This window comes from Caretta caretta, chromosome 2, assembly GCF_965140235.1.
Source record: "Caretta caretta isolate rCarCar2 chromosome 2, rCarCar1.hap1, whole genome shotgun sequence".
NCBI classification, from domain to species: Eukaryota; Metazoa; Chordata; order Testudines; family Cheloniidae; genus Caretta; species Caretta caretta.
Window position 1 is genome coordinate 215,126,827 of NC_134207.1, and position 16,734 is coordinate 215,143,560.

Genomic DNA, 16,734 nt, shown 5'->3' on the forward strand with positions numbered 1-16,734 from the left:
AAATATCTCTCCACTGGCCTGGGTGGTCATTAGCCAAAGCCATTCATCACATGGTACCTTTGTGACATAGTACACATAATTGTAAATATTCTCAATGTATGTACTGTTAGATAAGTCATATGTTTCTGTTTCTGACTGAATAATAATGCACCTTACCCACAGAACATAACAAAGATAGATCAAAATTAGGTTTTGAATTCAAATAAAAACTTCCCTCCATTCACTTGGCCATAGCCATGACTGCTGAAAAGAGACACTCCAAAGCATAGCTTTAGGTTATCTCATTATGTGGTTTAACAAATATGCTCCACATTGTCTGCACACTTTTGGTTTTTTTTATTCCAAAGCCTATGTTTGAGCCCTCTGAGTGAAAAAACTTGAAAAGAAATTGTTCATCTGTTCAACAGAACTGACACACTTTTACCTTGCAGCTGTTTTTGGGGTGTTGTGAAAATGGCTGTTTTCACCGACATAGCTTCTTGAACTGACAACAGTTTTTATTGGGAAATGCATTTTCTCCCGTTAAACAAAATATGGTGAGTTGTGTATCATGGTGAAAGGCGAAGGAAATTAATAACGAAGGGCAATTTGAACTTACTGTGTTTTGTATTCTTAAGAGAATCTTATGCATAAGATGAGCAGTGTCTACCATCACATGGGAAATTGATTGGAATTTAAAACAGGTAGTAAAGGTGTTGAATTTGACTTTGGGCTATTACAGTGGGGTTCTAGCATCAACTACCACCTCTAAGACAGCCTACTTGTTGATTAATGCCAAAAGGTAAAACTGGTGCAAGGACAAATTCAAAGTTGAGAAGAATCAGCTATAATGCCAACACTGTAGAAAGTGTGTGTATATATATTATATATCAGTATTGATGACAGTGGTTTAATTGGGGTTCATGCCCTTACTTGGGGCAAGATCTTCTCTTCCCATAGTAAAACCCAGGGAAGAGGATAAAGATGGAGGGAAGTTCTGAGTGATTGTCTTATTGTTCCTTTGGATTTGTACTGTTGGAGGAGTGTCATTTATCTGCTGAGAACAGGCTGTAGCTGCAAACCTAATATCCACATGGCCTTGGGGAGAAATCCATAAACTAACTTCCTGCCAACTACCAGGGCCTTCTTTGGATTTGGATTACCGGAGGGTCATTTAATAGGGTGGGACTCTGTGGAGTTGTTTCCTGGTGTTGAATCATAGAATCATAGAATATAAGGGTTGGAAGAGACCCCAGAAGGTCATCTAGTCCAACCCCCTGCTCGAAGCAGGACCAATTCCCAGTTAAATCATCCCAGCCAGGGCTTTGTCAAGCCTGACCTTAAAAACCTCTAAGGAAGGAGATTCTACCACCTCCCTAGGTAACGCATTCCAGTGTTTCACCACCCTCTTAGTGAAAAAGTTTTTCCTAATATCCAATCTAAACCTCCCCCACTGCAGCTTGAGACCATTACTCCTCGTTCTGTCATCTGATACCATTGAGAACAGTCTAGAGCCATCCTCTTTGGAACCCCCTTTCAGCTAGTTGAAAGCAGCTATCGAATCCCCCCTCATTCTTCTCTTCTGCAGGCTAAACAATCCCAGCTCCCTCAGCCTCTCCTCATAACTCATGTGTTCCAGACCCCTAATCATTTTTGTTGCCCTTCGCTGGACTCTCTCCAATTTATCCACATCCTTCTTGAAGTGTGGGGCCCAAAACTGGACACAGTACTCCAGATGAGGCCTCACCAATGTCGAATAGAGGGGAACGATCACGTCCCTCGATCTGCTCGCTATGCCCCTACTTATACATCCCAAAATGCCATTGGCCTTCTTGGCAACAAGGGCACACTGCTGACTCATATCCAGCTTCTTGTCCACTGTCACCCCTAGGTCCTTTTCCGCAGAACTGCTGCCTAGCCATTCGGTCCCTAGTCTGTAGCTGTGCATTGGGTTCTTCCGTCCTAAGTGCAGGACCCTGCACTTATCCTTAGATAAGAGTAGGACAGCTCCAGGGTATTACCTTACTGAAGTAATTTCAGTAGGGCCAATGAGAGACAAAGTGTGTATCTTCTATACTATCAGCCCCATGTAGATCCTGACCTCAGAGACAGCCCTCTGTGGGGTCCCAGGAAAGGGGTTACAGTGTCGTGTAGATGGTTAACCACCTCCCACTCCCAAAGAAGAGACGTAAAATCGTTACTGTGAAGAACCCTTCTGTGGATTGGGGAGGGAGAGGAATGTTGTGATCTGACCCTCAATTTTTATTTAGTTTTCACTTAGTTCCCACACTAATTCTCCATGAAGTTACATGGGAGTTGGAGCCACTGAATTCAGTGGGAGTTTTCCTGAGCAGACCTCTGGATTTGGCCCTTCATAAGTAGATTTTAGGAGGAAAATGAGGGTTTTTTTTTTTTTTGAGACATTGTCCATCAACTGTTGCATATAATACTTTAAATCATAACCGTTGTTCTGATACCTATTTCTAATTTTATTGTGTTCTGTTCAATTAAATTTTTCAGCTCACTTGTTAATCATGCATGACTAAGAAAAAATGAAACTGTGTTTTGTTGAAGCTTTATATAGCTAGCACCTCAAATTCCATAAGTGCCTACTTTCCTTGGTTCTTTTGGGGAATGGGAATGGAGAGGAAAAGGGTACAGATTTTGCCCATCTTTTTTATTTTATTATCTGTTCTTTTAAAAATAGGCATTGGGTGCACGTCTACTTTTTACCCTAAGGAAGGGGGAAAGACAGTGTTTTACAATTATATTTTCCTCAGTAATTTGTCTTCTCTTTGATTCATGGAAATTTAAAAATATTGCCACGTAAGCGTTCCTGAGACACTTTAATTTCTGTTCCTGATGCTACTGATTAGTGAACAATAAGTTATTTTCCCTGGTTGCTCTGCATTTTACCTTTGAGACGTATTTTGTATTTTACAGCATATTATTTGTAGCTGGATATTGTATAATAATAACAATAGATTGATGCCTAGATTCAGGCTTCTTAGTCACAGTTATAAACTCTTGTTAGTGTAAGTGCTGCTATTTATTCTTTCATCACTGGTCTTTCCTGATGTATTACAGAAGATGCAATTCTGCAGTCCAGAGCAGGATAAAAACTTCAGTTAAATGCAAGGGGAGTTTCAGAGCATTATTGCAGAATAATGCCTTGTCTTTAAAATGAAGCATTCCCCCCACTTGGCTACCAGTTGTCAGTGCAGACAAGACAGAAAATATTACTATTTTTGTTCGTTTTTTTCTTCTTCAATTTTGAGGCCAAATCCTGCAGTCCTTTGGCGAAACTCCCCTTTATCAGGCCTATACTCGAGCAACACAAGTTGTTTGGCACTATTTCCCAAAATGAAAACAGATTGCAAAACCATAATAAATGTTGCGATTTCATGGAAATGATTAGTTCTGTCATATTTTTGCATCTCCTCCAATTTCACTGTAATAGTTTGGGAAAGCGTAAATGACAATTTTGACTCTTTTATAGGTAAAAGCTAATAGTTGCTGTTAAAGGTGACATTTGAAAAAAAATACTGTTAAAAAATGCTGATAATTCCAAGCTTGATCTTTTGGATGATTTTATAAACCCAGATCTGTTGCAGTGCACATGGGGACAGTAATGTTAAACTGCTTCAGATAAAAAATAGCATGAATATTAGTGGTGGTCAGTTTATTCAGCTAAAATAGGATAAAATTCATTTCAGATTATTGACTCTGCCCTTTGCTGTTGTGACTAGATAGAAAGTGTTAAAAATAGGGACACTTTTTTTTCAAGGGTGGCATGGGCGGGAATACTTGCGTATATAAGACAAAGCCCCTAATATCGGGATGATCCCGATATTATCAGGATGTCTAGTCACGGTAGCTCTTGCTCCCAGTGAATTCAGGGTGAGTTTTTTCCATTAACTTCAGTGAGAGCAGGATTAAAGATTTAATGGAGTGCAACATAAAGATCAGAAAATATTCTTAGACTGATTACTCACGGCAGTATTGTTTGTTTTTTCTGATACTGCTCTACTGTATTTTCAACTTACTGATCTTCCAAATCGATTGTCTCACATTTGAGAAGATTTTTAACGTGCAGTTAGCCTGCTCATTAGATTAAGAGGCTTTTTAAATGTTTAACTCTGTTAATAAAATGTCGTTTTAGTAATTAGTTTTGAAAACCATTTGACCTTAACCAGAATGAATGTAGACTGTAAAAATCAACACAGATTCCCTTCCTTGAACTTTTCACAATGCTGAAAAATGACTGAGGGAAATAAGGAAGATCCAGTTACTGTACCTTGTTTGTACAGCTGTACTTCATTGAGTGAAGGGCTTGTGTTACACACAGTTTGTGATAGGAAGTAAATGCTTTTAAAACAACTAAGACGACAGGTTTTTAACCTCCACCTTTTTAGATTCTTTGTTCACTCATTTAGCTTCTGTCGAGGTCTTGGGAAGCATTTCAAATACAAATTATTACACAGTATTGAAGCTCACCTGAATAATTCATCTCCTGGTGAGCTCATTAAGGCAGTGTGTATTAAGATGTCTCTTCGCCCCCCCCACCCACCTACAAAAAAGAAAAGATGACAAATGTTAAATAGATTGCACACTTGTTACTTCAGGAGAAGAGACATTTAAGGAATAAAGGTTTCTCAGATTGAGTGTTACCTATTTTTTGTGATAGGTAGTTTAAATTATAGTTTCAAGACAGCTATCATAAGGATTTTCAAAGGCTTGGAGGACAATCAGAAATGATGAAGCTGCCTTATAAATTGCTAACTTGTCAAGGTTCATTAGATACAGAAATTCTAATTTCTAGCGTATAGGGCACTCTGTTATTTCTCTAGTCCCTTGAAATGATGAAGACACCTTGAGATTCATTAAGGTGTTTGATTTGGCATCCGTTTACATTACAACTATGTGTTAATCATCAGTCCTGAAACATTTGACATAGTTTGGCACTAGATGATTTCAAAGCATTTGAATACACATTTGTAAAATCACGCTTATGGATGGGATCCCAATATCTGCCAAAGGCAGTTTCCTAATTGTTCCAGTGAAACATTGCCATTAGTGGGGAAGGTTTAACTGGCTGTCAGCCAATCAGTTTTCGAATTCTGTATCAGCTGAGACTTTATGTAAATTTCACCCCTTTAAACATATGTGACCTTTAATTTAGTTGCAAGCTAAAAAGGCACATTATGGGGCTGCATTAACCACCCGCCTTCTCATCATAGTGTAATTAAGACCTTCCTCACAGCCTCTTGCTATACATCTGGTGGCTATGAAAGATTTTGGCTTTCCTTGCTGCTTGATAACCTCCCACTTAAGGCTGCCCAAACATCTTTAGATTTTCAAAGTTTCATCACAACAAGGTCGCCTAGAGTGGTACTTAAGGAAAAAATGCCTTGGTAAACAGTTAGTAAAAAGAACAGGAGTACTTGTGGCGCCTTAGAGACTAACAAATTTATTTGAGCATAAGCTTTTGGGCTACAGCCCACTTCATCGGATGCATAGAATGGATCACATAGTAAGAAGATATATATATCTACAGGGAATATGAAAAGGTGGAGTAAGAGGCTAATTAATTAAGATGAGCTATTATCAGCAGGAGAAAAAAAAACTTTTGTAGTGATAATCAAGATGGCCCATTGCTATTCTGTAAACTGTTAGTGTTTCTCTATATTGCTCCGAAACATGCAGCAAATCAAAAGTGTCATGCCTTTGGGCATGTGACCTACGCTAGCCTCGCCCAAACCTCACCATTAAACTGCCCCAGTCACTATCTTTTGACTGAATCCAAAGTTCCCAAACAGTAATAGCAGAATGCTTTGTTTTTCCATTTCTTGTTAATAGGCAGACAATGGTCATGTCCTTGTGGTGTGAGTTTCCAGGTGGGCTTGAAGACTGAAATGTCCCAGAAAGCCTTTTAACAGCTACTATTTAAATTGTTTCTTTACTCATCAAGCACTAAAACATTTTCAGTATCCAAGTCTGAAGGAAACCTGAAGTATGGTACATGAGTACACAAATGCAAAACAAATGAATGCACACCAAATTCTGTCCCTTTGAAGTCAATGGGAAAATTCCTGGTGGAAGTATAATTTAACCAAGGCTGCCATCCCCTGACCCTTCATCTCATATTCTCTTAAAGCCTTCTACTTTCTTTTGTATCCCGATTCTTCTGCTCCCTCAGCAAGTAGATTACAACCACTTGTGTCCACTTACCAATGTTTAACCTACACCATTCTCTTCATCACCTCTAAATTCAGCTCTGAAGGTGAGTTTTTATTACCTGCCATATTATGATAAAATAGCAAAGTGTAAATTTTGGAATCACTTGCTTATAGGTTAAAAAAAAGTCATGAGAGATGAATGTTCTTTGTTCTTTCTTTCATGCCTCATTAGAAATTATGTGTTTTGCAGAGGTTAATATATTGTGGGCAGCACACCAAGTACATCATAGTTCTGAAGCTTATAACTTATCCACAGCACTGAGACAATCTGCACTGCAGAGATACGTTTCTTGGGTAAGTTATGCAAAATGCAATAATATAATTGAACTTTATTAAAAATAACTGCTATTTAAAATCACAGCTATTTAATTTTGTCTGAAGGAAAATGTTAGACACCGAAAAGCACAGCGCAGAAAGGTAATCTGAGGCATCCTGAGAATTATGTGAATCAAAAATAGGTATGCTCACACTCTCCATTGAGATGTGTGAAAAGGAGAAATAAAGTCAACTTTGAGGAGGACAATTATAGTCCCAGGCTTTCACACATTCATAACTTTCTAAACACAATGGAATAATTCTTCTTCATAATGCCAGCATAGACATGGAGTAACAGCAGTGAAGAAAATGGACTTACTCTGGATCTATGCTGGGGTAAATGAAGACATGGGGAAAGCCGACAGGTATGGAGGAACACGTGGTTCGGACAGAGACATTCCTTTGGGGAGGATCTATGAATGGAGATTCTCTATGTCCTAGTAAGGAGGAGAGCATGGAAGATAACATACTGGTAGGATCTGATGAGAAACAGTCAAATGAAAAAAAGTCTCATTCAATTACATCATGTAATGGGAGACCTCTAAAAAGTGACAAGTTTTTAAAGTGCTTATATACCAATGCTAGAAGTCTAAATAATAAGATGGGTGCCTTGTATTAAATGAGGCTATTGATATAATAAGCATCACAGAAACTTGGTGGGATGAGGATAATCAATGGTACACAGTAATACCAGGGTACAAAATATATCAGAAGGACAGAACAGGTTGTGCTGGTGGGGGAGTGGCATTATATGTGAAAGAAAGCATAGAATCAAATGAAGTAAAAATCTTAAATGAACCAAACTGTATCATAGAATCTCTATGGATAGTAATTCCATGCTCGAATAAGAAGAATATAGCAGTAGGGATATATTACCAACCACCTGACCAGGATGGTGATAGTGACTGTGAAATGCTCAGGCAGTTTAGAGAGGCTATTAAAATAAAAAAAACTCAGTAATAATGGGGGATTTCAACTATCCCCATATTGACTGGGTACATATCACCTCAGGACAGGATGCAGAGAGAAAGTTTCTTGACACCTTAAATGATTCCTTCTTGGGGCAGCTGGTCTTGGAACCCACAAGAGGACAGGCAATTCTTGATTTAGTTCTAAGTGGAGAACAGGATTAGGTCCAAGAGGTGAATATGGCTGGACCGCTTGGTAATAGTGACCATAATATAATTCAATTTAAGATCGCTGTGGCAGGGAAAACACCGCAGCAGCCCAACACTGTAGCATTTAATTTCAGAAAGGGAAACTACACAAAAATGAGGAGGTTAGTTAAACAGAAATTAAAAGCTACAGCACCAAAAGTCAAACCCCTGCAAGCTGCATGGAAACTTTTTAAAGACACCATAATAGAGACTCAACTTAAATGTATACCCCAAATTAAAAAGACATAGTAAGAGAACCAAAAAAGAGCCACCATGGCTAAACAACAAAGTAAAAGAAGCAGTGAGAGGCAAAAATACATCCTTTAAAAAATGGAAGTTAAATCCTGCTGAGGAAAATAGAAAGGAGCATAAACTCTGGCAAATTAAGTGTAAAAATACAATTGGGAAGGCCAAAAGAAAATTTGAAGTACAGCTAGCCAAAGACTCAAAAAGTAATAGCAAAAAAATTTTTAAGTATATCAGTAGCAGGAAGCCTGCTAAACAACCAGTGTGGCCACTGGATCATTCAAATGCTAAAGGAGCATTCAAGAACAATAAGGCCATTATAGAGAAACTAAATGAATTCTTTGCATCGGTCTTCATGGTTGAGGATGTGAGGGAGATTCCCAAACCTGAGCCATTCTTTTTAGGTGACAAATCTGAAGAATTGTACCAGATTGAGGTGTCATTGGGGGGGTTTGGGAACAAATTGATAAACTAAACAGTGATAAGTCACCAGGACAAGATGGTATTCACCCAAGAGTTCTGAAGGAACTCAAATGTGAAATTGCAGGACTACTAACTGTAGTCCGTAACCTATCATTTAAATCAGCTTCTGAACCAAATGACTGGAGGATAGCTAATGTGACACCAATTTTTTAAAAGGGCTCCAGAGGTGACCCTGGCAATTATAGCCCAGTAAGCCTGACTTCAGTGCTGGGCAAACTGTTTGAAACTATAGTAAAGAACAAAATTGTCAGACACATAGATGAACATAACTTATTGGGCAATAGTCAACATGGTTTTTGTAAAGGGAAATCATGCCTCACCAATCTATTAGAATTCTTTGAGGGGGTCAACAAGCATGTGGACAAGCGGGATCCAGTGGGTATAGTGTATTTAGATTTTCAGAAAGCCTTTGACCAGGTCCCTCACCAAAGGCTCTTAAGCAAAGTAAGCTGTTATGGGGTAAGAGACTAGGTCCTCTCTGGAATCAGTAACTGGTTAAAAGATAGGAAACAAAGGTAGGATAAATGATCAGCTTTCAGAATGGAGAGAGGTAAATAGTGGTGTCCCCCAAGGGTCTGTATTGGGACCAGTACTATTCAACATATTCATAAATGATCTGGGAAAAGAGGAAAACAGTCACAAGATTTGCAGACGATACAAAACTACTCAAGATAGTTAAGTTCCCAGGCAGACTGCAAGAGCTACAAAAGGATCTCTCAAAACTGGGTGAGTGGGCAACAAAATGTCAGATGAAATTCAATGTTTATGAATGTAAAGTAGTGCACAATGGAAAACATAATCCCAACTATACATATAAAATGATGGGGCCTAAATTATCTGTTACCACTCAAGAAAGAGATCTTGGAGTCATTGTGGATAGTTCTCTTAAAACATCCACTCAATGTGCAGCAGCAGTCAAAAAAGCAAACAGAATGTTGGGAATCATTAAGAAAGGGATAGATAATAAGACAGAAAATATCACATTGCCTCTGAATAAATCCATGGTACGCCCACATCTTGAATACTGTGTGCAGATTTGGTCGCCCCATCCAAAAATATATACATTGAAACTGGAAAAGGTGCAGAAAAGGGCAAAAAAATGATTGGGGGTAAGGAACGGCTGCCGTACAAGGAGAGATTAATAAGACTGGGACTTTTCAGCATGGAAAAGAGACAACTAAGGGGGGATATAATAGAGGTCTATAAAATCCTGACTTATGTGGAGAAAGTAAATAAGGAAGTGTTATCCTTCTCATAATGCAAAAACTGGGGACCACCAAATGCAATTAATAGGCAGCAGGTTTAAAACAAACAAAAGGAAGTATCTCTTCACACAACACTCTGTCAACCTGTGGAACTCTTTGCCAGAGGAGTTGTGAAGGCCAAGACTATAACAGGGTTCAAAAAAGAACTAGATAAATTCATGGAGAATAGGTCCATCAATGGCTATTAGCCAGGATGGGCATGGATGGGGTCCATAGACCCCTCTTTGCCAGAAGCTGAGAATGGGCAAAAGGGGATGGATCCCTTGATGATTACCTGTTCTGTTCATTCCCTCTGGGGCACCTGGCATTGGCCACTGTCGGAAGACATGATACTGGGCTAGATGGACCTTTGGTCTGACCCATATGGCTGTTGTTATGTTCTTATGTTCTTAACTGGGACCAGTGGGAGAACTGCCTGTGAAACGACTGGATGGGATGCTGTAGACAGTACCAAGGTTGATGCTGGCACCAGCTTTCAAACCAAATTACAAGGTATATTAGCCTGGAGCCATGGGAAATCAAGCTAAGAAGTAATGATCCTAGCTTGCCTTCTTTTACGTAAACACATAGCAACAGGTATATTTATATTTAAAAAACAAAAAACCCTACACCCTACCAAAACAAGACACTCCGCTACTATGCAGGCTTCTCCCTCTGGGGAGAGGATGGGAGGACAAACAATAAGTGACAAATGCATTGTCAAGTTACTGAATGGACTACTGGCAGGCAGTCAGATATCACAGTGATGCACGTGATATAGAAAGCTACATAGACTAGAACTAGTTAACATCATGGTGTGCATTGCTCTTTCACATCTGAGAAAAGCAAAGAGAGATTTAATGTTTGTCTTGTCGGTGGAGTTGTCTAGAACTGTGGTCTCCAAACTTTTTGGATCACGCACCCCCAAGGCCAGCTCTAGGAAAGCAAAAAAAAAAAACGAAAAAGAGCTGCCGCTGGCGTGCCACCGAAGATGGAGCGGGGAGAGCCGAGCTGCTGCGGGCGTGCTGCCGGCGAATCAAAGGCCCAGGAGAGCTGCTGCCGCCGTGCCGGCAGCACTCCTTTGGCGGCGCTCCTCCTGCCGCTTGCCCCAGGGGCGGTCTTGCGCACCACTGGTCTAGATTGTGTAAAAGCAAGGGTGAAAATTATCTCTTTCTGAAGCATGGCCATCACTTAAACACACATTTTGTAAATACTCGTGCTCCAGGAAACCCATGCTAATTCTTAAAGAACTACCATTTTCTGAGCTGCCTACATAAGGAAGAATCGTGTGTGTGTGTGTGTGTGTGTTTGTTTGCCTTTAAACATAATCAAGTGAAGGGTTATTGTCAATCTCTAAGTGATATCTGATGTCTCTGAGCATATGCAGTTGAAGGCAGTTTGACATCTCATTTTGTTGAAACATATGAAGAGGCATGTGAGAATGTTGTGGTGGATAATGTGGGATTGTGGGACTGTTCTGCTGCCAGCTCTGTATGTGTTTTAAGTTAAACATTATAAGATAAATCTGTATATTAATCTGGGTTGAGTGTATTGTGTGGGTTGTGTGCAGGCTGATTGAAAAGATATGAAGGGAAAGAGAAGAGAAAGACATACTTCAAGTGCAAGCAGTGGTGTGAAACATATTCTTGAACTTTGAATCAAATGCCTATAACTTTGTCATGTGTGTAGGAAACATTTGTGTTAGTCTAGTGGGTTCGAAGTAGAGAAGCAGATCTCTTCTTAGGCTGAGAGGATGGTCTTGAGGCTTGCCCTGAGAAGAAGACCTGGAAAAATGGTTTAGGGCCTATAGCAGAAGCACAGATTTTAGGAACAAAATCCTGTTTCTTCTGTGTGGGAGGAGTTTTCACCCCTCCCCACATCAGACACTTCTGCAGGTGACCCTTACAAAAACATTCTTTACTGGATACAGCTTAAATTGCAAAGAAGCATACGAAATGTGCTGTGTTGTCAATCTTAAATTGACCTATAGATTTATAGAAAGATTTTTCCTAGCTCACTACTTACAACAGAAATCCATATATTTGTCATAGAGGGGGTTCAGAGTAGACTCGTAAATATGAAGATGATCCTTAATTCCTCTCCACATCATCTATAAATACCACTAAATTACCCATGCTATCTTCAGGCAAAAGGAGATAATTAAACATGTCATGAGAATAATACAGTTGATTGCACCAGTGTCATTGCACTGGGCTCACCTAAATCTTGCCTGCATGCTGCTTCTCCTGTGACCTTTGCATGAGGTGTCTTTTGAGAAGTTCCATGTATAAAAGGCAATAATTCTGTGCCGATTTATACCTTGTGTAACCTCTTGCATGGAGTGTGAAATATTACAGAACATGTCCCAAAGAATCCAACTCCCCTGTAAAAATGCCACCTCTAGCCCACTTTTATTTCTTTATAAGGAAATGGGTTCTTAAAAGTGCATAAGTAAACAGTTCAAAGAAATCAACGAAAGAGAGAAAGTCACTTGGGAAAAAGTGCATGGTGTTTTGCAAACACAAGGTTATGTATTCAGAAAGACCCAAACAGTGGAACTATGGATTTTAATTCTGCTCTGTTTTACAATTAAATATTTTCATTTTGTTTTCATTTAATAAAACATTTGTGCCAAAATCTCAGCCTTTGAGGATCAGAGTGATTATAATAAAATTGCAGATTGTCCTTTTTCCTGATGTTCTAACCATTCTATGGTTTAATTATGCAGGAGCATAACATGAGGCTGCTTACATGAACGCACATAGTAACTAACAAAGTAGAAACATTTCTGTTGCTTGGAGGAGCAATGAAACAAAGCAATGGAAAACCATCAGATGTGGCCTTTGTATTTATTGCTGTAGTTGAAGAAAGTCTGTGTTTTTAGAAGGACCTTATTGTGTCAGCTATGTGCAAAACAGACACCTTTTAGTCTATTTATTTCCTGTTGGAAATTATCCCCGAAGACATTGAACGCTATATAAATGCCGCCTTTAACTTGACAGTACCAAGACAGTCTGAGTTCAGGATTCTTACTACCTCTATCAGCTGCTTCTTGTGGTGCTCCATCCATGAGTCTTTTAAAATGGCTTACAGGAGTCTGACAATGGACTTTGCCAGTTCTCCTACATATTGCACGGTTCAGATTTTTAACAGTGAGGGTGGTTTACCATTGGGACAATTTACAAAAGGTTGTGTTGGATTCTCTGTCACTAGCACCTTTAAAATGAAGTTTGGATCTTGCCCACCTGCACTTAGTGTGAAGCCGTCTTGTCTGTGCCTGCTGTGGGTCAGCTCCCTGAATCTCCCAGTCTTTGGCATCCCAGGCACTACATTCTATGCCTCCACTAGCTTCATTCTCTCTATACAGGTAGCGATAGACACAAACCAAGTCTTGAATACTTGGAGCATTCCTTGTAATGTCCAGCCCTTCCACTGAACACTCTCAAAATTATCAGGCACCTGCTGTTCCCAAAGGCATAGTACGCACCAGCTTGCAAGATTCAGCTCAGGGCCATCACTTTATTTAACACCACAGCACCTAGATATATTCATATATAAAACAAGAATAAGTTTATTTCCAAAGAAATACAAAACAAATTCACAACACGCTTTCTAGAGACTAAACTTAACTAACAATTTACTATCTTGTCTAAAGAAACTTATTTCACCCAAAGTTCTCCAGCATTTTCAACCAAGCCTGGCTGAGGCCCTTTTTCATGAAGCAAATTCACTGGCCTTTTATTTCCTCAGTGGAAGGTGCTAGGGTGACTCCTCTGTCCCCCTAAATATACTCAAACAAGCCTGTGATGTACACCTCCAGATAGGGTTCTCCCTTACTCCCTCCCTCAGCTTTTCTCTTTCTGTTTGTTTCTTTCTGAAGTCTTCAAACCCTTTATTTGCATTAATTTCAGACTAGTGATAGGAGACCCACTGTGAATGAGACGATACTCAATTAATATGTAAACGCTTAAATGGCTAAACATCTCTTTCCTGACAGAAAACCTGTTTTTCACCTTTACTGATGACTACTACCTTGACAGACACTTAAAGAGCATATTTTCAGTATATACACATAATTCCTTACACAACATCCATACATGTATTTCACAATGATTTTGATGAGTGTGACACTGGCTTTTATATGAGACCTCACATGACATTCTTCGATGAATTAGAATGTGCATATCTGACTCAGGAAATACCTGTAACTCCTCTGCACCCTCTGCCAGTTAGCATTAAGAGATTCTTAGGTCACAGATATGCTCTGGGACTTATTTCAGGGAAGTTCTATGACCTGAGTTATTCATGTTAAACTAGATGATCACAATGGTCCCTTTTGACTTTGGAATCTATGCAAAGGGAGCCTTTCTGTTTTGCCACCAAAAGTCTCTCACCTATGCACTTATCCATTCCCCCATTTTTTCTGAGATACATCTCCTGGATTTTATTTTGTCTAGAAAAACTTCTTTCCCTAGCCCTTACTCCATGTGGTTGTTGTTTCATACTATGTCAAGTGAAAAAACCAGTGAGATAAACCCTATTTGCAAGGAAGGAAGACTATGAACTTTTTTTGGATGTGAGGGTCCCAGAGTTCTCACTTGATGACATTATTTAAAGAGCCATTTGAATACCTAATTGTGAAAACTAACATGAGATTATTCTCCCTGTATGACAGTAGTGTCTTTCCTAGGTAGGCAAGTTAAGTTCATGGCAGTATGACAAAGAGCGTGGGATATTTAAGATCAGCAAATACTAAAAACATGACAGCTGTTTTAATTATAGCACATTTTTATCATCGTTAGAGTCAGGAAAATATAGTAGTTATTGTCAAATATATGCTTATAGGAGTATTGTCTAGTGATCAGAATAAGAATTTTGGAGTCAGAATTCCTGGATTCTCTTACTGCCACTTGCTTGTTGTGTGCCCTTTGACAAGTCATTTATGTAAACTTTTTGTGTCTCCCTTTACTACTGCTAGTAGTAATATAACAGTAATTATTACTATCTATTATTTTTCTATAATATATATCTCACAAGAGGTGCTGTAAGGTTCAATTAATGTTTATAAAGTCCTTTGAGATCTCAGATGATATATAATTGAAAGTATTTACAATATATGAAAAATTTTGAATCATAAACACATGTATATTTTCTCTCTCATATTTCAGGTTTTCTACTTGCCTATGGCTCTTTTTATTCCTCCATCAGTATATGCTGTTCATCTCCAGTTTAATCTCCTTTACCAGTTTTGGATACATACAGAGGTAAATCAGGTTTTAAAGCCATACCTAAACAGTTTGCCTGGAGCAGTGTCCTGGAAATCCACTAGCAGCTGATTTATTGTGTAAGAAAAATCTTTGTCTGACTTCTTTAAGGAGAAACATCTGTTCATTTTTATTTCTTTTTCATAATATATATTGCAAAGTTTATAAGAAGCAATGAGGCCAGTTGGTCCCAATTAGATTTAAAAAAAAATTAACTGTAAAGAATCAAAACTTTTTACTATTTTAATACTATATTTTCCTATCTCGCAGCTTATTAAATATTTCTGGCTCATATTGAAACTGATTTCATTTCTAAGATACATATTTCAGTAAAAACAGTTAGAAAAACAATAGTGCTTAAATATTTAGTTTTGATTTGAAGGTCAGATACTGCCTTTCCCGGATCACATCTAAATTCTCAAATAAAAACACATTGTGTGATTGTCTAATCACTGTATTTGTGTGAGTGCACTCGCATGTATATACACATGCGCATGTTGGTGTGAATTATAGCTATGTTTTACATACTTATAAAAGCAATAACCCACTGTAATTAGTAAGTAGATTCCCACACTTCTCAGGTAGTTGAAAGGGGCTTGGCTTGAAGCCTTCTCCGTCACACTACACCCTAGATGTCTATGGCTATCCTGACAGGTTTCAGAGTAACAGCTGTGTTAGTCTGTATTCGCAAAAAGAAAAGGAGGACTTGTGGCACCGTAGAGACGAACCAATTTATTTGAGCATAAGCTTTCGTGAGCTACAGCTCACTTCATCGGATGCATACTGTGGAAACTGCAGAAGACATTATATACACAGAGACATTATATACTCCTTCCACCCCACTCTCCTGCTGGTAATAGCTTATCTAAAGTGATCACTCTCCTTACAATGTGTATGATAATCAAGTTGGGCCATTTCCAGCACAAATCCAGGTTTTCTCACCCCCCCCCTTTCCTATGTCACATATGTGTAGCACGTAGCACACTGCCCTGTTGAGCTGTTGATTGTCTCTGCCATCCACTTCAGTTCTTTGGTTATGCTGCCTTTTGTTGTGCCGTTGTCACTCAGCTTTGGCAATGTGTCATGATCATGTGTAGGATTAACGTTAGACTATGTTTACTTGAAGTGCATGGGATGGGCCATTGGTAAGTTGTTGCTGTTACATTGTCTGTGAAAGAATATGATATACTACTTTCCTGCTGATGGCCGCGCAGAAGCATTCTGCGAAGTGCCAGCATTCCATAGAACTGTATTAGTCACATGGCTCAGTACTTGTGGTGCATTTTGTTTCTTAAGCACTTAAAGTGAAATGGAGAGGTCTGTGCATCACTTACGTCCCACTAAGCCCTTAAACCCTTAATAGGATTTAAGAAGGATTTATATGGTGCATTGGCCTCGTGTTGGCACTCTGCGCAGGAGTGGATTTCACTCTTAATTAATAATTAGACCCCTTATTAGTAGATTATTGAGACACTAGAAAATTAGTTCGTCCTTTGGAATGGTCACAGTTCTTATACTTGGATCTGTTTAATGTATATATTATTAATACTGTTAATAATTATTAATAATTAGTAACATGTATTACATTTAGTATGAGCTTTGTTCATAGCCCTGTTATGCTAGGCAATAGACAAACACAGTCCCTCACCTGAACACCTTAACAGACAAGACAGAAAAAGGGAGGGCAAAATGCAGAAACCAGTGGGCTATTGTCGCTTTCAGTTATAACTGACAATATTGTTAAAATGTTGGTGTAATTGCTGTGAACGCGCACTATGGGCACGATCCTGCCAGGTGCTATTTCTGT

The 16,734-nt window shown here is 39.0% G+C and overlaps 1 protein-coding gene across 2 annotated transcripts in view; it reads left to right on the top strand.

Annotated features, from left to right (window-relative positions):
* AGMO (alkylglycerol monooxygenase) overlaps nucleotides 1-16,734 on the top strand; it is a 275,439-nt gene that overhangs the window by 95,518 nt on the left and 163,187 nt on the right. For both annotated transcript variants that reach the window (XM_048838282.2, XM_048838283.2), the window contains exons 4-5: nucleotides 6,409-6,512; nucleotides 14,832-14,927. In XM_048838282.2, coding sequence (XP_048694239.2) covers nucleotides 6,409-6,512; nucleotides 14,832-14,927 — 200 coding nt within the window. The remainder of the gene's footprint in view (nucleotides 1-6,408; nucleotides 6,513-14,831; nucleotides 14,928-16,734) is intronic.